The sequence below is a fragment of the Nerophis lumbriciformis genome, linkage group LG02 (assembly GCF_033978685.3).
Source record: "Nerophis lumbriciformis linkage group LG02, RoL_Nlum_v2.1, whole genome shotgun sequence".
Taxonomy (NCBI): domain Eukaryota; kingdom Metazoa; phylum Chordata; class Actinopteri; order Syngnathiformes; family Syngnathidae; genus Nerophis; species Nerophis lumbriciformis.
In genome coordinates, this window is record NC_084549.2 from 11701170 (window position 1) to 11728695 (window position 27526).

The 27526-nt window shown below is 37.2% G+C and overlaps 1 protein-coding gene across 1 annotated transcript in view; it reads right to left on the bottom strand.

Moving 5' to 3' along the window:
• Positions 1–5111: 5111 nt before the first annotated feature.
• Positions 5112–27526, bottom strand: part of spock2 (SPARC (osteonectin), cwcv and kazal like domains proteoglycan 2) — a 101236-nt gene continuing 78821 nt past the window's right edge. Inside the window, exons 7-10 of the mRNA XM_061937746.1 lie at positions 20558–20776; positions 17241–17303; positions 13532–13663; positions 5112–5849 (exon numbers count right to left, since the gene is read on the bottom strand). Coding sequence (XP_061793730.1) covers positions 5713–5849; positions 13532–13663; positions 17241–17303; positions 20558–20776 — 551 coding nt within the window. The 3' untranslated portion in view covers positions 5112–5712. The remainder of the gene's footprint in view (positions 5850–13531; positions 13664–17240; positions 17304–20557; positions 20777–27526) is intronic.

Consider the following 27526-nt stretch of genomic DNA (forward strand, 5'->3'; position numbering starts at 1 on the left):
CAGAGAAGTTGCCACTTTGTGTAAATGGTAAATAAAAACAGAATACAATGATTTGCAAATCCTTTTCAACCTTGAGACCTCCAAATATGCCTACCTCTTTAGGACCACCCTCTCTAGATATATAAAGCCTTGCATTTACAACATTAATAATATACATACTATGTAAATATAAAAAAGGTAAGCTTTTAGTTAATTTATTTTTTAAATTTTTTGTTTGTAATTAATTTTTAATCTTCATTATTTACTTCAAGTTATTACACTATGTCTCTATATACATATTTATTAGAGATGTCCGATAATGGCTTTTTTGCCGATATCCGATATTGTCCAACTCTTAATTACCGATACCGATATCAACCGATACCGATATATACAGTCGTGGAATTAACACATTATGCCTGGATGCATTAAACAATGTAACAAGGTTTTCCAAAATAAATCAACTCAAGTTATGGAAAAAAATGCCAACATGGCACTGCCATATTTATTATTGAAGTCACAAAGTGCATTCTTTTTTTTTAACATGCCTCAAAACAGCAGCTTGGAATTTGGGGCATGCTCTCCCTGAGAGAGCATGAGGAGGTTTAGGTGGGCGGGGTTGAGGTGGGGGGGGGGTAAGGGGTAGCGGAAGGTGTATATTGTAGCGTCCCGGAATAGTTAGTGCTGCAAGGGGTTCTGGGTATTTGTTCTGTCGTGTTTATGTTGTGTTACGGTGCGGATGTTCCCCCGAAATGTGTTTGTCATTCTTGTTTGGTGTGGGTTCACAGTGTGGCGCATATTTGTAACAGTGTTAAAGTTGTTTATACGGCCACCCTTAGTGTGACCTGTATGGCTGTTGACCAAGTATGCCTTGCATTCACTTGTGTGTGTGTGAAAAGCCGCAGATATTATGGGTTTGGGCCGGCACGCAAAGGCAGTGCCTTTAAGGTTTACTGGCGGTTTGTACTTCTCCCTACGTCCGGCGTTTTAAAAAGTCATAAATTTTACTTTTTGAAACCGATACCGATAATTTCCGATATTACATTTTAAAGCATTTATCCGCCGATAATATCGGCAGTCCGATATTATCGGACATCTCTAATATTTATTTTATTCATTTTGCCCAAAGGGGGTGCATTTCGATTTCTTACACACACTTGTTATTACATATGTTGGCCAGAGGGGGAGCCCTTCAAATTTTTACACACACTTGTTATTTCCTATGTTGACCAGAGGGGGGGAGCACTTTTAAAACCGACACACGGTCAATTTGAAAAATCCCTCCTTTTTGGGACCACCCTAATTTTGATAGATTTCACCACCAGGGGTGCAAATAAGATCTCTAATTTTTATTTTTTTTTGTAATGTGCTTAAGGCCGATGACAAAGGAGTCACGGACCACAGACGGCCCCTGTGCCGCACTTTGGGCAACGCAGCTGTAGAAGCTAACTGTTAATGGCCACTATAGTATTAGTACCCTAGTGCAGTGGTCCCCAACCACCGGTCCGGGGACCGGTACCCATCCGTGACGCATTTACTCAGTGGCCTAGTGGTTAGAGTGTCCGTCCTGAGATCGGTAGGTTGGAAGTTCAAATCCCGGCCGAGTCATACCAAAGACTATAAAAATGGGACCCATTACCCATTACCCATTACCTCCCTGCTTGGCACTCAGCATCAAGGGTTGGAATTGGGGGTTAAATCACCAAAATGATTCCCGGGCGCAGCCACCGCTGCTGCCCACTGCTCCCCTCACCTCCCAGGGGGTGATCAAGGGTGATGGGTCAAATGCAGAGAATAATTTCGCCACACCTAGTGTGTGTGTGACAATCATTGGTACTTTAACTTTTTAACTTTATTTGCTACCGGGCCGCACAGAAACACAAATTAATTTATGAACTAACGCATTTTCTCAAACTTAACTTTCGCCTGTCCCACTAAACACTAATAAGCTTGTTAATAGATGTATACACCGTATTTTTCAGACTATAAGTCGCAGTTTTTTTCATAGTTTGGCCGTAGTCAGGAGCGACTTATGTGTGAAATTATTAACACATTTACCGTAAAATATCAAATAATATTATTTAGCTCATTCACGTAAGAGACTAGACCAGGGGTCGGCAACCTTTACCAGTCAAAGAGCCATTTTGACCAGTTTCACAAATTATAGAAAACAATGGGAGCCGCAAATTTTTTTTGAAATTTTAAATGAATTAACACTGCACAGAATGTTTTTTTTTTTGCTTTGTGCTATGTATAAACCAGGGGTCTCAGACACGCAGCCCACACCTTTATATGGAATTTGAAAGCTGGTGCGGCACGCGGGTTTTAAATGAATGGCCCTTGTCAGCGTCATGCGTGTCGTGATGGTACAGCATATAGCACCCACTACAACCAGCGTGCCTGATCAGCTACACGTTGTATGGTGTTTCCGCTTGCTCACGTAGGTGACAGCAAGGCATACTTGGTCAACAACCACACAGGTTACACTGACGGTGGCGGTATAAAAAAAAACTATAACACTCTTACTAATAATGCGCCACACTGTGAACCCACACCAAACAAGAATGACAAACACATTTCGGGAGAACATCTGCACAGTAGCACAACATAAACACAACAGGACAAATACCCAGAATCCCATGCAGCCCTAACTCTTCCGGGATACATTATACACCCCCGCCCACCTCACAGAGGGGGGGGAGGGGGGATTTGATGTGTGAGGGAGCAGGGTTGGGGTGGGGGCGGGGTTTGGTGGTAGCAGGGGTGTATAATGTAGCCCGGAAGAGTCAGGGCTGCATGGGATTCTGGGTGTTTGTTCTGTTGTGTTTATGTTGTGTTAAGGTGCAGATGTTCTCCCGAAATGTGTTTGTCATTCTTGTTTGGTTTTGGTTCAAAGTGTGGCGCATTATTAGTAAGAGTGTTAAAGTTGTTTTATATGGTCACCGTCAGTGTAACCTGTGTGGCTGTTGACCAAGTATGCCTTGCTGTCACGTACGTGTGCAAGCAGAAGATGTATATTGTATAACAAGTTTTGGGCTGGCATGATGTTAATACAGATTGTAGAGAGCGCCAAATGTTGTACCATCATGGCATGCCCTTATTATAGCTGTAAGGGTGAAAATTGGTGAATATTATGCGAGAGGCACTGAAATCCGGAAGTCTCACGGGAAAATTGGGGGGTTCAGCAAGTAAGCTGCTGAGCCGCATCAGAGTGATCAAAGAGCCGCATGCGGCTCTGGAGCCGCGGGTTGCCGACCCCTGGACTAGACGTATAAGATTTCATGGGATTTAGCGATTAGGAGTGACAGATTGTTTGGTAAACGTATAGCATGTTCTATATGTTATAGTTATTTGAATGACTCTTACCATAATATGTTACGTTAACATACCAGGCACCTTCTCAGTTGGTTATTTATGCCTCATATAACGTACACTTATTCAGCCTGTTGTTCACTATTCTTTATTTATTTTAAATTGCCTTTCAAATGTCTATTCTTAGTGTTGGCTTTTATCAAATAAATTTCCCCAAAAAATGCGACTTATATATGTTTTTTTCCTTCTTTATTATGCATTTTCGGCCGGTGCGACTTATACTCCGAAAAATACGGTAACTCCTTTGTTATAGTACATGGGACAATGCACATTAATGGACATATACCACAATGTTAATGTGCCAGATTGTAGCCAAAGGATAATTTTTTTGCTGTTTTCATCTGCCACACGTACATTAGAAAGCCGGTCCGATAAAATAACGCATACATTAAACCAGTCCCTGGTGGAAAAAAGGTTGGAACCCTGCCCTAGTGTATTTGTTCATCCCATGGTCACATATGGGACGCGGGTTGTCTTACGTCAGCACCTGGTTGTTTTTTTCGGGGCTGAATAGGGAAGTCCTTCTTTCGCTGCCGTCTTGTTTTATCATATATTGCTGCCTTTGCACCTGTCAATGTTTACTTTTGTATGCACATTAGAGATGCGCGGTTTGCGGACACAACCGCGGAGTCCGCGGATTATCCGCGGGTCGGGCGGTTGAAATAAAAAAACATTAGATTTTATCCGCGGGTCGGGTCGGGCGGTTGAAATTAAAAAAAATTAAATTTTAAATAGATTCAGGCGGGTGGCAGTTAAACCAATTCGGAAATATATATACATAGTTAAATGTTGTTACCCACATACGAAAAACGAGCAGGCACCTGCAGCATATGCCACAACAGAAGAAGAAAAAATAAAGAGATGGCAACTCCGGCAGCAAACGTGGTACGCGACAAACTAAAAAAGGGAATACTAAAGACCAGGGGAAAAAAAGGCCAGAAAAGTTCAGCGTGGACTCTTTTTTATGAGGTTGTAAATCAGGATGATAGTAATGCTGGCTACGTGATTTGCAAGAGCTGCGACGCTGTTTATGTCTACGACAGTCACAAAACCGGGACATCTAACATGGTGCATCACATTTGTGCAAAACCCCGAACCTCCACAAACACCCTGAGCATGAGCAGTTTCGTCCGCCGTGATCCCAGAAGAGTGCCACAAGATGTTAAAACAAGGCTTACAGATGCATGTGTGAACGCAGCTGCCTGCAGCAGTTTGAGTGGCGCGAGCGCGCTTGGAGGTGCGCTCAGCGCGGCTCCCAGATGATTGCGCACTGGTGTGCGTCTGGGCCGTGACAGCGTGGCACGCATTGAATGTCTCTGCTAAATTGGATCAGTCTCCTTTCTTTAACAGGCAAAAGCTTTATAACCTCACTAATGCCTTGCATCGTCTATATTCGATATATAACAACGGGCGGGTGGCGGATGGCGGGCGGGTGCGGTTTTGATTAAATGTTAGTTCGGGTGGATGGCGGATGGTTGACGACTTTTGTGATGCGGTTGCGGATGAAATAATTGCCTATCCGCGCATCTCTAATGCACATTAAATCAACCAAAAATCCTGACTTTGGAGCAATGTTCACGGACTCTAGTTTTCGGCTCTCTATTGGTTTTCCGTATTGGGACCATGATTTCAGTCCTGACTTGTTCACCCATAATCATATGGAAGGTACTTTTCCTTGTTGATGTCTCAAGAAGGGTAGAAATACAAGAACACACAAAAGTATGTCATTGCTAGACTGAAAGCTACCAGGACCACCTTGATGTTTTTTTCCACTTCCTTTTTATTAAACACAACAAGCGATCCACATTATGATACGACGTACACTTGCCACCTAAGCAGGAGGGTCCGGCGCGCCCAGTGGAGGCGTTGACAACGGGCGTGTTCCGGTACACACAGTAGGATTATTTGTATTTACATCATAGAGGGAGTGACGCGTGGGAAACTTTGTTTTCTTCTGCTGAGTCGGGAACGAAGACCGCACGACTGTCACGTATGAGCTGAAGCGCATGAGATGAGGACGGTGGAGTCAAAAAAGGGAGCTTTCGACGTCCTAAAAACTAATCTAAGTAAAGAACGGAGAGATAATAATAGGCCGTGTTTAACTACTGCTGCTGCTGAAAGAGGTCAAAGGACGTAGGAGAGAATAGAAGAAAGATTCACCAATGAATGAAGGAGAAGAATGATTACTAGTGATATGTTCCCTTTTGACGACATCCCTGCTACCTTTTTGTCTTCCTCCAGTTCTCCCAGGACACGTCTTCTTCTTCTTCTTCTTCTTCTTAAGAGTTTCCTCGCAAGACCTTGTTTTGTTTGTGCGTGCTAAGAACATGAAGATGCTGTTGGAAAGGGGGCGCGTCTCTTTTACCAGATGTAACCCTCGTCATCCGCCTCTCCCGCCTCCGCCTCTTCCTCCTCCGCCGTCTCCTCGCCGCCTTTCTCCTCCTCGTCTTCCCATCCCACCGCGCTGCCAAAGTCGCCGGAGTACGCGGCGTCGTCGTCTGCGGGCGGAGGGAAGACAACATTAGGTACGCCTGCAGAAACCTGATAAGCAGCTATTTTTGCTCTGCGATTATGATGGAATTATACTGAGAGCTGCTGCTAATCTACACATCATTGTCTCATTTGCACGTGCACATACACAAAAACAGTCCACGGGAAGCAACTAACAATTTGTTGTTATGATAGAACACAGGTGTCAAACTCAAGGCCCGCCACATCATTTATTTGGCCCTCGAAAGCCTGGAAATATTATTTATCAATAAAGTACTAACTTTTTTTTACTAAATGTATTCTTTTTCTATTTTAGGAGAAAAAATATACAAGTACTCCATGTAATCGCAAATTATATTAAAGGGGAACATTATCACCAGACCTATGTAAGCGTCAATATATACCTTGATGTTGCAGAAAAAAGACCATATATTTTTTTAACCGATTTCCGACCTCTAAATGGGTGAATTTTGGCGAATTAAACGCCTTTCTATTATTCGCTCTCGGAGCGATGACGTCACAATGTGACGTCGCATCAGGAAGCAATCGCCATTTTCTCAAACACCGAGTCAAATCAGCTCTGTTATTTTCCGTTTTTTCGGCTGTTTTCCGCACCTTGGAGACATCATGCCTCGTCGGTGTGTTGTCGGAGGGTGTAACAACACGAACAGGGACGGATTCAAGATGCACCAGTGGCCCAAAGATGCGAAAGTGGCAAGAAATTGGAGGTTTGTTCCGCACACTTTACCGACGAAAGCTATGCTACGACAGAGATGGCAAGAATGTGTGGATATCCTGCGACACTCAAAGCAGATGCATTTCCAACGATAAAGTCAAAGAAATCTGCCGCCAGACCCCCATTGAATCTGCCGGAGTGTGTGAGCAATTCAGGGACAAAGGTCCTCAGTAGCACGGCAAGCAATGGCGGCAGTTTGTTCCCGCAGACGAGTGAGCTAAACCCCCCTGGATGTCTTGGCTCACACCGTGCCGAAGATGATCAAGAGAAGAATATCGACCCTAGCTTCCCTGGCCTGCTGACATGAGGGTATGTCTACAGAATATATTAATTGATGAAAATTGCATGTTGTTGCCAAATGTATTTCATATGCTGTAAACCTAGTTCATAGTTGTTAGTTTCCTTTAATGCCAAACAAACACATACCAATCGTTGGTTAGAAGGCGATCGCCGAATTCGTCCTCGCTTTCTCCCGTGTCGCTGGCTGTCGTGTCGTTTTCGTCGGTTTCGCTTGCATACGGTTCAAACCGATATGGCTCAATAGCTTCAGTTTCTTCTTCAATTTCGTTTCCGCTACCTGCCTCCACACTACAACCATCCGTTTCAATACATTCGTAATCTGTTGAATCGCTTAAGCCGCTGAAATCCGAGTCTGAATCCGAGCTAATGTCGCTATAGCTTGCTGTTCTATGCACCATGTTTGTTTGTGTTGGCTTCACTATGTGACGTCACAGGAAAATGGACGGGTGGTTAAAATCAGGCACTTTGAAGCTTTTTTTAGGGATATTGCGTGATGGGTAAAATAAAAATAAAAAAATTCGAAAAAATATAATAAGCCACTGGGAACTGATTTTTAATGGTTTTAACAATTCTGAAATTGTGATAATGTTCCCCTTTAACATAAATATTGTCTAATTATGCAAAAATATATTATCAAACCATTTAAAAAAATAGTAATAAATACTAATAATAATTATTTCAAAGCAAGTTATCCATCAAATTGTGCAATGTAAATGTAGCAATAGATTTCATGGTAAAATTGTGAAATTTACTGTGGTTTTTACAGCATCTTTCTCTAAATGGAAAAAAAAACAGTACTTTTTTTTTTTACTGTAATAAACTGTGGTGCCGTTTTGGCATTTACAGTAGTACACCGAAAAATCTACAGTTGTTGATTTGCGGTAAAAACAAACAAAAAAAAACCTGGCTGCTCAGGTGCCAACATTTTCATGTATAATTGTTTTTTTTAATTTACAGTAAAAAAACAAATGTACATTTTACAGTAAAATGCCTTTTTTTTTAAACCATAAATACAGCAGTACTATTTTACAGTAATATACACTACATTTTGAGGTGAAATTATTGCAACTTACCATATTTTTTTTTACATTTTGGTTAAAAAAACAAAAAAATCTAACTAATAAAATGCATTAAAAAATGAGTAATAATAGTATCCACTGTTAGACGCGGCTCTCTGGGGCCAAAAATAACTGCAATGTGGCCCTCAGTGAAAACGATTTTGACACCTATGGCATAGCGAGCGGGTGTAGTGGACGTCATTCGGCGTTAAAATCTGCATACAGTAGAATGATTCAAGTTCCAGTAGAGTGGAAAAACAAGTCGACTTTAAATGCCTAATTGTGTTTCATTGCATCCATTAGACCAGGTCAAGTCCACTGCCGGCCCACCAAAGATTTTGATTTGGCCCACCGAACAACACCCAAATAGGCTTGATGAAACCATTCAAAACAGGGTTGCTCATGTATGCAGTACTCCCACCACCCTGCAGGGGGCAACAGCAAGGCATGTGAGTCACAATAAAGCAGCAGTATAAAGAAGATGGCACTATCACTCTAAATAACCATCCAAAACCCGCAACCAATACTTTATATACATATTGTGACCTGAATATTAACCAAATATTAGTGATGTTATTAATATAAGCACTAACGCAGACACATTTTTTAGCGGCGGATTGATAGACAGCTAGGTAGCCCTCTGCTGCTTTACTGTGAGCTGGCCGCGATTTCCTGCTGCTCCCGCATTCACGTCTTTGCTCGCCAAAGTTGTTCTAGATTATTAATCATGCCTCTCATCTAGATAGGAGGATTTAGCAATGAATCTAGAAGAAAGTGTGATGATAATCTCTCCGTCGCTAATTTACCAACAAAAATTAGATTGGGGAAAAAAAGCTTCAAAACATTGCAACTTTTGCCTGCAAATTTCTGAAAAAATTAAGTATTTTATGACGCAACAATCACAAAGTATGCCTGCACAATCCTGGAGGGACTTAATTATAAAATGTCATGTAACAAATTAATACAAAATACCGTATTTTTCGGACTATAAGTCGCAGTTTTTTTCATAGTTTAGCCGGGGGTGCGACTTATACTCAGGAGCGACTTATGTGTGAAATTATTAACACATTACCGTAAAATATCAAATAATATTATTTAGCTCATTCACGTAAGAGACTAGACGTATAAGATTTCATGGGATTTAGCGATTAGGAGTGACAGATTGTCTGGTAAACGTATAGCATGTTCTATATGTTATAGTTATTTGAATGACTCTTACCATAATATGTTACGTTAACATACCAGTTGGTTATTTATGCCTCATATAACGTACACTTATTCAGCCTGTTGTTCACTATTCTTTATTTATTTTAAATTGCCTTTCAAATGTCTATTCTTGGTGTTGGCTTTTATCAAATAAATTTCCCCTAAAAATGCGAATTATATATGTTTTTTCCCTTCTTTATTATGCATTTTCTGCCGGTGCGACTTATACTCCGAAAAATACGGTTTGAAGTCTTAATTATTCATCACAAGACTTATTATAAAGGTAGCATCAAAAAAGTGGCTTCATGTTTTTTGTTGACATATAACCTAGGGATGTCCCGATCCGATAATTGGATCGGATCGGCCGCCGATATTTGCAAAAAAAATGCGTATCGGCAAAGCATGGGAAAATGCCGATCCAGATCCAGTTTAAAAAAAACTCCGGTCCGTGTTTTCCAACGCACTGATTTAAATAATACATTCCACTTTTCTGCTGCTCCCTAATTTCCGTTCCGCATTTTCCAGCACACATTCAACACATCCACAGGTCTGTGGATTCTCACGCAGTTGCTTTTAGCTGCTGGCATTTCACGACAGGCTCTTCTCACTCTTTCCTGTGTCTCCCTCTTACAGACAGCGAGCGCACCTTCTTACACACGTCACATACTGTCACGACACACGTCACATACGTATACGCCCTCTCCCAGCAGAGAGCGAGGTAGCAGCATGGCTAACGTTAGCTGTGATGCTAGCGCAGCAGCTAAGGTGCGCGCCTGCTCAAGCGTCCTCTGCGCACGGCAAATCTATGCCACGCACAAAATCAAATAAAAAAATAAGCGCATAACAATTTTCGACACACAGACACGACAGAGAAAACAGTTTTCGTCATCATTGTTCAAATATTGTGACGTCTGTCGAGACGCTTATCTCCATTCGGTGCCACACACCCACACCATCAAAATGCCGAGGCAAACATTTCCACATCAACACCGTATGAAAAAAATAGTGATTTTTTTTAGTTGTCATTTCCCTCTCTGCATGAAAGTTTAAAAGTAGCATATATTAATGTAGTATGAAGAAGAATGTTTTAATGTAGATACATAGAATCATCATACTGCTGTGATTATATGCATCAAGTGTTCATTCAAGACTAAGGCAAAATTTCGAGATATATATTGTGTATCGCAATATGGCCTTAAAATATCGCAATATTAAAAAAAGGCCATATCGCCCAGCCCTAGTTCAATGATGCCATTTCTGTTTGTCATGTATAATTTTGTCTATTTTGTGTTTATCCTTGAATAAACAGGTCAGTTTCTTGTTACCAACCATTATTCAAACTCCCCTAATTCAGCTGGCTAGTTGTTATCAAGAGTACTTAAACCCTTTTCAACATGATTCTGACAACTAAGTAGGCTAAATAACTTTAAACTTTAATACATGCTCGGATAGGCCAGTATCGGTCAGTATCGGTATCGGTCAGTATCGGTATCGGATCGGAAGTGCAAAAACAATATCGGTATCGAATCGGAAGTGCAAAAACCTGGATCGGGACATCCCTAATATAACCCCTTCTTTAGTGTGAGAATGAGATTCTTTTAAGTGTTCTTTTTTAATCCAAAGTCATGTTTAAATCAGCTAGTATTTTCCCATGTAGTGCCTTTTCTCGTGACCTCTTATGTCCGCTAGTAAACTCTTTTGTTTTGTCTCAAGGGCTTCTATTTGTCGGCTCAAAGAGCTGTTTTGGCCAGTCCCTTATCTGTTTTGAAGCAGCATCTGCGCTCCTTTCTGGGCGAGAGGGGCTGTTTTGGCTCTACATAAGCCGACTCTTTTTGTTTGGATTTAGACCTCTTCTTGCTGATGCTATTGTTGCATTGTAAGGGCTGGTCTCCTAGAACTTTAGTAAAAAACTTTGAATATTCTATCATTCGGTCTCTGGGGTCCTTTTTACTCAACATACCGTATTTTTCGGAGTATAAGTCGCTCCGGAGTATAAGTCGCACCGGTCGAAAATGCATAATAAAGAAGGAAAAAACATATAAGTCGCACTGGAGTATAAGTCGCATTTTTTGGGGAAATTTATTTGATAAAAGCCAACACCAAGAATAGACATTTGAAAGGCAATTTAAAATAAATAAAGAATAGTGAACACCAGGCTGAATAAGTGTACGTTATATGAGGCATAAATAACCAACGGAGAACGTGCCTGGTATGTTAACGTAACATATTATGGTAAGAGTCATTCAAATAACTATAACATATAGAACATGCTATACGTTTACCAAACAATCTGTCACTCCTAATCGCTAAATCCCATGAAATCTTATATGTCTAGTCTCTTACGTGAATGAGCTAAATAATATTATTTGATATTTTACGGTAATTTGTTAATAATTTCACACTTAAGTCGCTCCTGAGTATAAGTCGCACCCCCGGCCAAAGTATGAAAAAAAACTGCGACTTATAGTCCGAAAAATGCGGTAATATTTTTTCGAGAAAATATTGCAATATTACAGAAACAGAAAGAATATGAGAAATTGTTCCCAATTTTAGGAGGAAAAAGTCGACACATTGTGAGAAAAAGACTGTTGATTGAATTTTTTTGTTTGTAATTGGTTTTTAATCTTCATTATTTACTTCAAGTTGTTACAGTATGTCTCTATATACATACATATATATATATATTTTTTTTTTTTTAAATTAATTTTGGCCAAAGGGGGCACATTTAAATTTCTTACACATACTTGTTGTTGGCCAGAGGGGGAGTACTTCAAATTTGTACACACACTTGTTATTTCATATGTTGACCATGCACTTTTAAAACCGACACAGTCAATTTGAAAAATCCCTCCTTCTTGGGACCACCCTCATTTTGATAGATTTCACCACCAGGGGTGCAAATGAGACATTCTCTATTACCCTATTTTTCGGAGTATAAGTCGCACTGGAGTATAAGTCGCATTTTTTGGGGAAATGTATTTGATAATCACCAAGAATAGACATTTGAAAGGCAATTTAAAATAAATAAAGAATAGTGAACAACAGGCTGAATAAGTGTACGTTATATGAGGCATAAATAACCAACTGAGTACGTGCCTGGTATGTTAACGTAACATATTATGGTAAGAGTCATTCAAATAACTATAACATATAGAACATGCTATACGTTTACCAAACAATCTCTCACTCCTAATCGCTAAATCCCATGAAATCTTATACGTCTAGTCCAGGGGTCGGCAACCCAAAATGTTGAAAGAGCCATATTGGACCAAAAATACAAAAATAAATCTGTCTGGAGCCGCAAAAAATTAAAAGCCATATTACAAACAGATAGTGTGTCATGAGATATAAATTGAATTAAGATGACTTAAAGGAAACTAAATGACCTCAAATATAGCTACAAATGAGGCATAATGATGCAATATGTACATATAGCTAGCCTAAATAGCATGTTAGCATCGATTAGCTTGCAGTCAGGCAGTGACCAAATATGTCTGATTAGCACTCCACACAAGTCAATAACATCAACAAAACTCACCTTTGTGCATTCATGCACAACGTTAAAAGTTTGGTGGACAAAATGAGACAGAAAAAGAAGTGGCATAAAACACGTCCTAGAAAGTCGGAGAAAGTTATATATGTTAACAAACTACGGTGAGTTCAAGGACCGCCAAAATTAGTAGGACAAAACGGCGCTGGCCAAATACTCGAATCCGTGAGGCATGTTTAATATAAACAGTGTGCTTTATAACAATTAGGGAGGTTTGCGTCATGTTTGCCCTTCTACGGAAACCATATTAAAACAATTTTTCATACATTTTTGAAAAAGCTCCAGAGAGCCACTAGGGCGGCTCTAGAGCCGTGGGTTGCTGACCCCTGGTCTAGTCTCTTACGTGAATGAGCTCAATAATATTATTTGATATTTTACGGTAATATGTTAATCATTTCACACATAAGTCGCTCCTGAGTATAATTCGCTATAAACTATGAAAAAAACTGCGACTTATAGTCCGAAAAATACGGTAATGTTAAGATACAATATTATGAATATGTCTGTGTGAAGGCAGAACTAATGATACATGTCTGTTGCTGGCTGTAATCAGATTGTGCCGGTGGGCGTACATTATTACAGTCAATTCTCCTCCACTCCACTTTGAAGACCTTTCCTAAGGAGCAATGTTGCTCTTCAAGCCAGACGGGCGTTGAAATAAGGACTTAGTCTGAGGAACCATTGTTACCAGGAGAAGGCTCTGTCTCAGCAGCAGACTCCTTCATCTCAAGGCGAACAGCTTCACGATGCAAATGAGCGATGAAGGCAGGGAAGACTTTTAAGTTACGTTAAAGTACCCATGATTGTCACACACACACTAGGTGTTGACGTCAAACTCACCACAATCCGGTTTGCCGCCGACCCTGGAGCCTGCGACTTCTCCTCCATATTGGTCCACGCACCAACACTCCCCTCTGTCACACTGCAGCTTCCTGTAGAAGCCGTCCTCGTCGCAGTTGGGGATGAAGCGACCTGACACACACACACACACACACACACACAATTCCCAATGTAATAATGCATGAATATACATCTGTTTATCAATCATGATGGGTGCAAGCGGCCCAAAATGAGTTTCCTAGAGTCGGGTGGCGGGCCCTCCCTCAGAGATAGCTCTGTTATTCGGGAGGAGCTCAGAGTAAAGCTACTGCTCTTCCACATCAAGAGGAGCCAGATGAGGTGGTTCGGGCATCTGGTCAGGATGCTACCCGGACGCCTCCCTAGGGAGGTGTTTAGGGTACGCCCGACTACGAGGAAGACCCAGGACACGGTGTGGAGACTATGTCTCCCAGCTGGCCTGGGAACGCCTCAGGATCCTCCCGGGAAGAGCTGGACAGAGTGGCTGGGGAGAGGGAAGTCTGGGTTTCTCTGCTTAGACTGCTGCCCCCGCGACCCGACTTCGGATAAGAGGCGGAAATGGATGGATGGTCTTGCAACAAGCCAAACAAATATTAAAATATTGACACAAGATGGAAATGTAGTGTAACGATACCAATATTTTGGTACCGGTACTTTTCTAAATAAAGGGGACCACAAAAAATGGCATTATTGGCTTTATTTTAACAAAAAATCTTAGGTTACATTAATTATATTTTTCTTATTGCAGTTAAGTCCTTTTAGTCGTAAGTAAACAAACAAAGACTCCTAATTAGTCTGCTGACATACGCAGTAACATATTGTGTCATTTATCTACCTATTATTTTGTCAAAATTATTAAGGACAAGTGGTAGAAAATGAATTATTAATCTACTTGTTCATTTACTGTTAATATCTGCTTACTTTCTCTTATAACATGTTCTATCTACACTTCTGTTAAAATGTAATAATCACTTATTCTTCTGTTTGGATGCTTTACATTAGTTTTGGATGATACCACAAATTTGGGTATCAATCCGATACCAAGTCGTTACAGGATCATACATTGGTCATATTCAAAGTCCTCATGTGTCCAGGGACGTATTTCCTGAGTTTATAAACATAATATGATTTTTTTTTAATACAAAAGAAGATGTGATGCCAAAAAATATCGACGTAATCATAGTAGTATCGACTAGATACGTGCCTGTACTTGGTATCATTACAGTGGATGTTAGGTGTAGATCCACCAATGGCATTTGTTTACATTTTGATGCCGGTGAGCTACGGTGTGTAGTGAAGCATGTTTAGCTATTCCTCGTCCTGCAGGGATGATACTTGTAAGAAACTTACTTTATTTGTCGCCATGGAGACCCTCGTCTCCATATAAATATATTTACATATATATATATACATATATATATATACACATACATATATACATACACATATATATAAACTTACACATGTACATATATACATATACAAACCCCATTTCCATATGAGTTGGGAAATTGTGTTAGTTGTAAATATAAACGGAATACAATGATTTGCAAATCCTTTTCAACCCATATTCAGTTGAATGCGCTACAAAGACAAGATAGTTGATGTTCAAACTCAAACTATTTTTTGTTTTTGCAAATAATAATTAACTTAGAATTTCATGGCTGCAACACGTGCCAAAGTAGTTGGGAAAGGGCATGTTCACCACTGTGTTACATGGCCTTTCCTTTTAACAACACTCAGTAAACGTTTGGGAACTGAGGAGACACATTTTTTAAGCTTCTCAGGTGGAATTCTTTCCCATTCTTGCTTGATGTACAGCTTAAGTTGTTCAACAGTCCGGGGGTCTCCGTTGTGGTATTTTAGGCTTCATAATGCGCCACACATTTTCAATGGGAGACAGGTCTGGACTACAGGCAGGCCAGTCTAGTACCCGCACTCTTTTACTATGAAGCCACGTTAATGTAACACGTGGCTTGGCATTGTCTTGCTGAAATAAGCAGGGGCGTCCATGGTAACGTTGCTTGGATGGCAACATATGTTGCTCCAAAACCTGTATGTACCTTTCAGCATTAATGGCGCCTTCACAGATAAGTTACCCATGTCTTGGGCACTAATACACCCCCATACCATCACAGATGCTGGCTTTTCAACTTTGCGCCTATAACAATCCGGATGGTTCTTTTCCTCTTTGGTCCGGAGGACACGACGTCCACAGTTTCCCAAAAAAATTTGAAATGTGGACTCGTCAGACCACAGAACACTTTTCCACTTTGTATCAGTCCATCTTAGATGAGCTCAGGCCCAGCGAAGCTGACAGTGTTTCTGGGTGTTGTTGATAAACGGTTTTCGCCTTGCATAGGAGAGTTTTAACTTGCACTTACAGATGTAGCGACCAACTGTAGTTACTGACAGTGGGTTTCTGAATTGTTCCTGAGCCCATGTGGTGATATCCTTTACACACTGATGTCGCTTGTTGATACAGTACAGCCTGAGGGATCGAAGGTCACGGGCTTAGCTGCTTACGTGCAGTGATTTCTCCAGATTCTCTGAACCCTTTGATGATATTACGGACCGTAGCTGGTGAAATCCCTAAATTCCTTGCAATAGCTGGTTGAGAAAGGTTTTTCTTAAACTGTTCAACAATTTGCTTACGCATTTGTTGACAAAGTGGTGACCCTCACCCCATCCTTGTTTGTGAATGACTGAGCATTTCATGGAATCTACTTTTATACACAATCATGGCACCCACCTGTTCCCAATTTGCCTGTTCACCTGTGGGATGTTCCAAATAAGTGTTTGATGAGCATTCCTCAACTTTATCAGTATTTATTGCCACCTTTCCCAACTTCTTTGTCACGTGTTGCTGGCATCAAATTCTGAAGTTAATAATTATTTGCAAAAAAAAAAAAAAAGTTTATCAGTTTGAACATCAAATATGTTGTCTTTGTAGCATATTCAACTGAATATGGGTTGAAAATGATTTGCAAATCATTGTATTCCGTTTATATTTACATCTAACACAATTTCCCAACTCATATGGAAACGGGGTTTGTATATACACATACACATATATACAAACACATTCACATATACATACACACACACACACAGCTCGGCCCCCCGGTCAATTTTTTTAACCCAATACGGCCCTTGAGTCAAAAAGTTTGGGGACCCCGGATCTAAAGTCTTATTTTTAACACCCATTGTGTAAAAAGGTTTCATTTAAATTGAGCTCCACATAAACCAGCAACTACATTTATTGTAGTGAGTGTGCAGAAATGTGAAATCTTCATTTGATTAATTATTGATTGCATTTTGGCACATATTAATAGAACCAAATGGCAGTGAAGAAAAGCGACTGCAGTGTCTGAAAAGTGGGTCTGGCAGTCTGCCCTTAGTGTCCTTGTAGAATCCTGACTCAGAGCCCAGTCGGCCTGTCCTGTGCACAAGCCCAAATACACACACACACACTTATTCAGCCACTTACACACATTTACACACACTCTGGGCTGCGTTTCATTGTAGTCTGTCAGTATCAAATAGTAATCCATAAGCCTGATCAGGAACTAATCCTGGCCTCCTGTTGGGGATCTGCTCCATTAAACCCCTGAGCCAATAAAGACGGATCTGAGAGGATTTTAATGTTTGTGTGTGCGTGTGTGTTTCTGCTTTGACAAAAAACACTCACCAGACTTTCTTTTACCGCCGTCTAATACTTGGATCCTCTCCAGCTCGGTCAGGCAGGGAGGCTCTGAGGGGAAAAACATGAAAATGTTAGGACTTTATTCATGCAAAAAATGTCTCTCGTAATATCAGGACTATTGTAAAAAATAGTAATATTGCAACTTAAAGCTCATACAATTGAATCTTCTTCTTTTTTAGGACTTTACAATTATAAAATTGTTTAGTTTTGTCAGGCTTGCTACAGACAGTTTGGTTATGTTTGGGTTTTCCTTTGTTTAGAATCACTTCCTGTCCTGGTGCTCTTGTTTTGTCAGTGTTTCCTGTTTGGTGCCTGTGTTTTGCAGAACCTTTAATTTCTGTTCCCCCTGTCAGCACACCTGTCCCTTGTTTAATTAGTTATATTTACAAGAATAAAAGCCTAATACAAGAAAAAAAACATATAATTTGACAAGACTTAAAGCCCAGTAACAAGGAAATTTTTTTTAATCTAAAATTAAAATCCTAGAATTAAGAAATAGTTGTGCTCGAGATTTTTCAGAAAATTTGATTTTACCAGAATAAACTTGTAATGTTACACATAAAAAATATTCAAAATATAAAGGCCAAATACTAAAATAATAAATTTGTATTTTAACATTTTTTTAAATTTTTGCAAAATTCTAAAAAAAACAACCTAAATAACTAGTGGTAACTTGATCAGAATTATTTCTTAAAATTAAGAAACAATGCAATACATTTACGAGCATAAATTCGTAAAATTATTTGGAATTAATTTTACAAGAAAAGATTGAAGAAACTTGTTTGGGTTTTCCTTTGTTTAGAATCACTTCCTGTCCTGGTGCTCTTGTTTTGTCAGTGTTTCCTGTTTGGTGCCCGTGTTTTGCAGTACCTTTACTTTTTATTCCCCCTGTCAGCACACCTGTCCCTTGTTTAATTAGTTATATTTACAAGAATAAAAGCCTAATACAAGAAAAAAAAAACATGTAATTTGACAAGACTTAAAGCCCAGTAACAAGGGAATTTTTTTTATCTAAAATTAAAATCCGAGAATTAAGAAATAGTTGTGCTAGATTTTTCAGAAAATGTGATTTTACCAGAATAAACTTGTAATGTTACACATAAAAAATATTCAAAATATAAAGACCAAATACTAAAATAATAAATTTGTATTTTAAGATTTTTTTAAATTTTTGCAAAATTCGAAGAAAAACCCTAAACAACTAGTGGTAACTTGTTTTGATCAGAATTATTTCTTAAAATTAAGAAACAATGTAGTACATTTACGAGCATAAATTCGTAAAATTATTTAGAAATAATTTTACAAGAAAAAATTTCAGAAACTTGTCAGGCTTGCTACTGACAGTTTGGTTATGTTTGGGTTTTCCTTTGTTTAGAATCACTTCCTGTCCTGGTGCTCTTGTTTTGTCAGTGTTTCCTGATTGGTCTCTGTGTTTTGCAGCACCTTTACTTTCTGTTCTATTAGTTCTATTTAGTTCCACCTGGGGACCTCCTTCAGGGTTGGATCAGTCTCTCTTGCTTTTCCTTTTGAGACCGATGCTTTGTGTACTGTTTTGGGTTCCACGCCTCTTTGTAGCTAATAAATTGTGTTTTATTTGCATTCCGCCTGCAGTTTTCTGTATCCTTGGGGTCACCAGATTATGACAGAAATGATCCAACCCTGAAGGAGGCCCCCAGGTGGAACTAAATAGAACTAATTCAACAAGGGACAGGTGTGCTGACAGGCCATGGAACAGAGAGTAAAGGGGCTGCAAAACACAGAGACCAAACAGGAAACATTGACAAAACAAGCCTGACAAGTTTCTTAAATATTTTCTTGTAAAATTATTTCTGAAAAATTTTACGTATTTAAGCTTGTAAATGTGCTACATTGTTTCTTAATTTTAAGAAATACTTCTGATCAAATCAAGTTACCACTAGTTATTTAAGATTTTGCTTAGAATTTTGCAAAAAAATAAATCTTACAATTCAAATTTATTCTTGTAATTTTTTTTAATTATTTCAGTATTTGGTCTTTATATTTTGAATATTTTTTATTTTTACTATTCCAAATTTATGCTGGAAAAATAAAATTTTCTGAAAAATCTCAGATGAGCCCAACTATTTCTTAATTCCAGGATTTTAATTTTAGATTCATTTTTTTCCTTGTTACTGGGCTTGAGTTTTGTCAAATTACATGTTTTTTTTTCTTGTATTAAGACATGAAACAGAAAGTAAAGGTGCTGCAAAACACAGAGACCAAACAGGAAACACTGACAAAACAAGAGCACCAGAACAGGAAGTGATTCTAAACAAAGGAACACCCAAACTGTCAGTAGCAAGCCTGACAAGTTTCTTAAATATTTTCTTGTAAAATTATTTCAGAAAAATTTTATGAAATGTATTCTCGTAAATGTGTTACATTGTTTCTAAATTTTAAGAAATAATTCTGATCAAATCAAGTTACCACTAGTTATTTAGGATTTTTCTTAGAATTTTGCAAAAAAAAAAAAAATCTTACAATACAAATTTATTCTTGTAATTTTTTTTTATTATTTCAGTATTTGGTCTTTATATTTTGAATATTTTTTATTTGTAATATTACAAGTTTATTCTGGTAAAATCACATTTTCTGAAAAATCTCAGACGATCACAACTATTTCTTAATTCCAGGATTTTAATTTTAGATAAAATAAATATCCTTGTTACTGGGCTTTAGTCTTGTCAAATTACATGTTTTTTTTTCTTGTATTAGGCTTTTATTCTTGTAAATTTAAATCTTATTTTTCTTGTAAAATTAGAAGTTTATTTCTGTTAAATTTGAAATGTTTTCACCATATAAAATTCAGACTTTATTTTTTTTTTTAAATGTAGATTTTATTTATAGTAATATTATAACTTTATTCTTCTAACATACTATTTAATTGTAGGCCTACTTAATATTTTGTCTTTTGGCACATTATTATGCAGTACATGTGTTTTCTTGTACATCTATGACTTGAAATAGTGTCATACTCCCATAACCCTTTATAGAAATTAAAGTAAATAAAAATAAAATAAAAACTATTTCAATTCTGCCTAGCAACAAGTGACCAGTCAGAAAAATCCTGCCTTTCCTGTTGATGTACTCTTGGTAGCTGTAGTTTTTTTACTTACTGTAAACCAAAACCTTGCAGCAATTTTAAAATAATTTCCTCTGCATGTTCTTTGGATTTTGTTCTCGCTTGAACCTAAAAGCTTGTTTTATTTGGGCGTGCGAGGCTGTCTACACCTTCTTGCCTTCCTCCCCTCCAGTGAATGGAAGACTAAGACACACTACTCAACTCTCTCTCCAGAAGCACAGGCACCACTCGGCCGTGGACACCTTGCCGTCCTTGTAGGAGTCGCAGGAGTTGAAGAAGGGGCGGATGCAGATCTCGTACTTGTCCAGGTTGATGGCGGCCAGCTCGGCCTGGTCCAGGTACAGATCGTTGTTGGTGTCCAGCTTGGAGAACATCCAACCGATGGAGTCCCTGCAGCTGGCCACCAGGCTCCTGTCCAGCACTGCACACACAAACATCATCACCTAATATCAGAGGTGGGTAGTAACACGCTACATTTACTCCGTTACATCTACTCGAGTAACTTTTGGGATAAATTGTACTTCTAAGAGTAGTTTTAATGCAACATACTTTTACTTTTACTTGAGTATATTTATAGAGAAGAAACGCTACTTTTACTCCGCTCCATTTATCTACATTCAGCTCGCTACTCGCTACTGATTTTTATCGATCTGTTAATGCACGCTTTGTTTGTCACATGATTAACAAGCTTAAGCTTACATGAACTCAACGTCAAATTTGAGGAAGCACATGGCGGTAAGTAACCTTAGTAGATATTTTGGCGGTCACCGTAGGCTGATGTTAGCTTCCCTGCTATGAATCACTGTCAAATGTACATCGTGTGGGGACATTTATTAACTGCAGCCTCATAGACACACACACACGCACAGTCGCACACACACACACACACACACACACGCATGCATAGAAACACCAATCAGTGTGTTCCCAGGTGCAGCCCACACCTATCAGTATATGGTTTGCATAAAGGCTAACTTGTTATTTTCCTTTGTAATCTCTGCCTACTGAGCCTATGGTGCTGTTAAGTTATTGTGGCTCAATTTGCCTTAATTTTTTTTATGTTAATGTATTACTATTTAATATATATTATTGTTTTAGTTGCTTAAGAGATATTCCTGCATACTTGCCAACCTTGAGACCTTCGATTTCGGGAGGTGGGGGGTGGGGGGCGTGTTCGGGGTGGGGCGGGGGCGTGGCTAAGAGGGGAGGAGTATATTTACAGCTAGAATTCACCAAGTCAAGTATTTCATATATATATATATATATATATATATATATATATATATATATATATATATATATATATAATAAAAGAAATACTTGAATTTCAGTGTTCATTTATTTACACATATACACACACATAACACTCATCTACTCATTGTTGAGTTAAGGGTTGAATTGTCCATCCTTGTTCTAGTCTCTGTCACTATTTTTCTAACCATGCTGAACACCCTTTCGTAGGTACCCAGAAAGGTTTCGAGTACCACCAAAAAAACGGAATCTCTGAAGACAGTATAACAATCTGTGTTAAAGGTGTACAAATACTGTTTGTATAATAAGCATGTTATTGTTTACAAATGAGGGTTAAGAGTTCAGTACTAAAAAAAAAGAAAGAATGTGGCTTAAGTACAGTTTTTTAATTGAGCTGCTGCATTTTTTGGTTGGGTTGTTTATTTATTTTGAGTAACTTCTACATTTCTAAAAGGGGAGGAATGTAATAGAGTGATCTATGTTTGTCTGTTGCCATCTCCTGGTGAATGTTGGCTATAGCGTACTGGGGTTACTTTTTGGTTGGCCAACGATTTACAAGGTGTTGCGCACCTGACGTCAAGTGTGTGAGTCTGTTCTGAAGTCTACAGTAAAGAGACGTACTTCATCACCTCGCCTGGTTATTGCCTCCAACTCAATATATTACAACAACATTGCTGTTTACGGCAGACGAAGTGCTTTACGGTAGAATAAAACATGACTGCTGTTGTTGTGTGTTGTTACCGCGCTGGGAGGACGTTAATGAAATTGCCTAACAATAAACCCACATAAGAAACCAAGAACTCGCCCTCGATCATTCTACAGTTATAACGTGTTTGGGCAGGCACGCTGTTTATATTGTGGGAAAGCGGACGTGAATACAGGCTGTTGACACGTCACTCAGGTCCGCATGGAGCTGGAGGGGGCGTGGCTTCCAACTCCGCCTGAATTTCGGGAGAAAATTTGTCCCGGGAGGTTTTCGGGAGAGGCGCTGAATTTCGGGAGTCTCCCGGAAAATCCGGGAGGGTTGGCAAGTATGAATTCCTGGCTCTGAATTTGCTCATTGCTATTTTAATGTTTTTGTGCATTATTTGTTGCCGTCATCATTAAACGAACAGGTTACTCATCAGCTACTCAGTACTTGAGTAGTTTTTTTACAACATACTTTTTACTTTTACTCAAGTAAATATTTGGGTGACTACACCTTACTTTTACTTAAGTAATACATCTCTAAAGTAACAGTACTCTTACTTGAGTACAATTACCCACCTCTGCCCAATATGATACTTGTTCTTTTGCCAAAAGTGATAAGATTCAGGAATGAAGTTTTGGATCTGGATCGGACATGGAAAAAGAGGTTTGGGTGTACTAAAACACGTGCAAACTTAATGCAGGCTTCGTACACCTTTTCCATGGCCAAATTCAAGCACTTTAATCAATTTTCCAGTTTTTCCAGTACCCTTCAAAAGGCAAAAACCAGTGTGAATCAATCCATAGCCTTGTTGTTTGAGGTCACCAAATGCTATCTGTAGGAAAAATACGGAAAATCTGCTAAAAACCTAAGCCTAACATTGAACCAGCAGTTATCATTAACTGAATGGGGCATAGAAAATGTAGACTATTCAATGTCATTGGTGTTTGCAAACGTTGTTTACTTGTTTGTTTGTATCATCATCATTCATGTATACATTATTCCTTACAATAAATAACATTAATTATTATTGTTTACTTGTTTGTTTGTATCATCATCATTAATGTATACATTATTCCTTACAAGAAATAACATGAATTATTATTGTTTACTTGTTTGTTTGCATCATCATCATTAATGTATACATTATTCCTTTCAAGAAATAACATGAATTATTATTGTTTACTTGTTTGTTTGTATCATCATCATCATTAATGTATACATTATTCCTTACAAGAAATAACATGAATTATTATTGTTTACTTGTTTGTTTGTATCATCATCATCATTAATGTATACATAATTACTTACAAGAAATAACATTAATTATTATTGTTTACTTGTTTGTTTGTATCATCATTAATGTATACATTATACCTTACAAGAAATAACATGAATTATTATTGTTTACTTGTTTGTTTGTATCATCATCATTCATGTATACATCATTCCTTACAAGAAATAACATTAATTATTATTGTGTACTTGTTTGTTTGTATCTGCATTATCATTCATGTATACATAATTCCTTACAATAAATAACATTAATTATTATTGTTTACTTGTTTGTACCACCATCATTAATGTATACATTATTCCTTACAAGAAATACAATTAATTATTGTTTACTTGTTTGTATCATCATCATTAATGTATACATAATTCCTTACAATAAATAACATTATTATTGTTTACTTGTTTGTTTGTATCATTATTAATGTATACATCATTCCTTACAAGAAATAGCATTAATTATTATTGTTTACTTATTTGTCTCTATCATCATCATTCATGTATACATCATGTTCATTATAATAAATAACATTAATTATTATTGTTTACTTGTTTGTTTGTATGGTTATCATTAATGTATACATTATTCCTTACAATAAATAACAGTAATTATTATTGTTTACTTGCATCATTATCATTCATGTATACATCATTCCTTACAAGAAATAACATTAATTAGTATTGTTTACTTGTTTGTTTGTATCATCATTAATGTATACATCATTCCTTACAAGAAATAACATTGATTATTATTGTTTACTTGTTTGTTTGTATCATCATCATTCATGTATACATCATTCCTTAGAAGAAATAACATTAATTATTATTGTTAACCGTATTTTTCGGAGTATAAGTCGCACCGGAGTATAAGTCGCACCTGCCGAAAATGCATAAAAAAGAAGGAAAAAAACATATAAGTCGCACTATGAAAAAAACTGCGACTTATAGTCCAAAAAATACGGTACTTGTTTGTATCATCATCATAATTAATGTATACATCATTCCTTACAATAAATAACATTAATTATTATTGTTTACTTGTTTGTATCATCATCATTAATGTATACATAATTCCTTACAATAAATAACATTATTATTGTTTACTTGTTTGTTTGTATCATTATTAATGTACACATCATTCCTTACAAGAAATAGCCTTAATTATTATTGTTTACTTGTTCGTCTGTATCATCATCATTCATGTATACGTCATGTTCATTATAATAAATAACATTAATTATTATTGTTTACTTGTTTGTATGGTTATCATTAATGTATACATTATTCCTTACAAGAAATAACAGTAATTATTATTGTTTACTTGCATCATTATCATTCATGTATACATCATTCCTTACAAGAAATAACAATAATTAGTATTGTTTACTTGTTTGTTTGTATCGTCATCATTCATGTATACACCATTCCTTACAAGAAATAACATTATTATTGTTTACTTGTTTGTTTGTATCATCATCATTCATGTATACATCATTCCTTAGAAGAAATAACATTAATTATTATTGTTTACCGTATTTTTCGGAGTATAAGTCGCACCGGAGTATAAGTCGCACCTGCCAAAAATGCATAAAAAAGAAGGAAAAAAACATATAAGTCGCACTATGAAAAAAAATGCGACTTATAGTCCAAAAAATACGGTACTTGTTTGCATCATCATCATAATTAATGTATACATCATTCCTTACAATAAATAACATTAATTATTATTGTTTACTTGTTTGTATCATCATCATTAATGTATACATCATTCCTTACAATAAATAACATTATTATTGTTTACTTGTTTGTTTGTATCATTATTAATGTACACATCATTCCTTACAAGAAATAGCATTAATTATTATTGTTTACTTGTTTGTCTGTATCATCATCATTCATGTATACATCATGTTCATTATAATAAATAACATTAATTATTATTGTTTACTTGTTTGTTTGTATGGTTATCATTAATGTATACATTATTCCGTACAAGAAATAACAGTAATTATTATTGTTTACTTGCATCATTATCATTCATGTATACATCATTCCTTACAAGAAATAACATTAATTAGTATTGTTTACTTGTTTGTTTGTATCATCATTAATGTATACATCATTCCTTACAAGAAATAACATTGATTATTATTGTTTACTTGTTTGTTTGTTTGTATCATCATCATCATTCATGTATACATCATTCCTTACAAGAAATAACATTAATTATTATTGTTTACCGTATTTTTCGGAGTATAAGTCGCACCGGAGTATAAGTCGCACCTGCCGAAAATGCATAAAAAAGAAGGAAAAAAACATATAAGTCGCACTATGAAAAAAACTGCGACTTATAGTCCAAAAAATACGGTACTTGTTTGTATCATCATCATAATTAATGTATACATCATTCCTTACAATAAATAACATTAATTATTATTGTTTACTTGTTTGTATCATCATCATTAATGTATACATAATTCCTTACAATAAATAACATTATTATTGTTTACTTGTTTGTTTGTATCATTATTAATGTATACATCATTCCTTACAAGAAATAGCATTAATTATTATTGTTTACTTGTTTGTCTCTATCATCATCATTCATGTATACATCATGTTCATTATAATAAATAACATTAATTATTATTGTTTACTTGTTTGTTTGTATGGTTATCATTAATGTATACATTATTCCTTACAAGAAATAACAGTAATTATTATTGTTTACTTGCATCATTATCATTCATGTATACATCATTCCTTACAAGAAATAACATTAATTAGTATTGTTTACTTGTTTGTTTGTATCATCATCATTCATGTATACATCATTCCTCACAAGAAATAACATAATTATTATTGTTTACTTGTTTGTATCATCATCATAATTAATGTATACATCATTCCTTAAAAGAAATAACATTAATTATTATTGTTTACTTGTTTGTTTGTATCATCATCATTCATGCATACATCATTCCTTACAAGAAATAACATTAATTATTATTGTTTACTTGTTTGTTTGTATCATCATCATTCATGTATACATCATTCCTTACAAGAAATAACATTACCGGTAATTATTATTGTTTACTTGTTTGTTTGTATCATCATAATTCATGCATACATCATGTTCATTAAAACGACAACCTCCCGGCATGATGGACCGATGCACCACTGTCCTCTTGGGGGCGACACAGAGCCGTATATACATGACAACAACCTAATGTAAGGGCTGGTGCAAAGCCAACAGATCAAGCGTGTAGCTTTCATTTTGAAGGAAACGTATTATTTTATTTTTTTAAATTTTATAATTAGCCTATTGAGTCAGACTGCCGAGAAATATGATGAACATTTACAAACACTTCCCCCAAAATTCAAGCATTTTTCAAACCTTGAAAACACAACATTAAAATCCAAGCATTTTCAAGGTTTTTAAGCACCCGTACGAACCCTGTTAATGGCACACGAAAAGCTGACCTACTAAAGCCGACCTGGGCAAAATGCGGCCCATTAAGATTTTCAATCCGGCCCGCCGGATGTTCGACATAATTTTTTTTTAGACCTTTAACATCAAAACTGTCGCCGCCATTATGATGTGCAGTGCTGTTTTTAAATGACCGTAAGTCTTGAACTATAGAAAGTATTTCAATGGTTGAAATCTGCACTTTTGGGTGTTATAGGAGTTATTACGGTAATCTAGGTCACAGCAGCTCAGAAGAGGAACAAAGCAGAGTGGGCGGGGTTTGTTTTCAGAGCAGCCAGCCCCAAACGCCTGTGTCAGGAACAGATGCGGAAGCAAATTTTTACAACAAATGTCTGCATAAAAGTGATAATAAATCATATTGTACGTGTTTATTACATTTTGCATTCATATTTTGTTACATTTTTGTTGTGTTTTGCTTGATTGTAAAAGATACACAACTATGGAGGAGC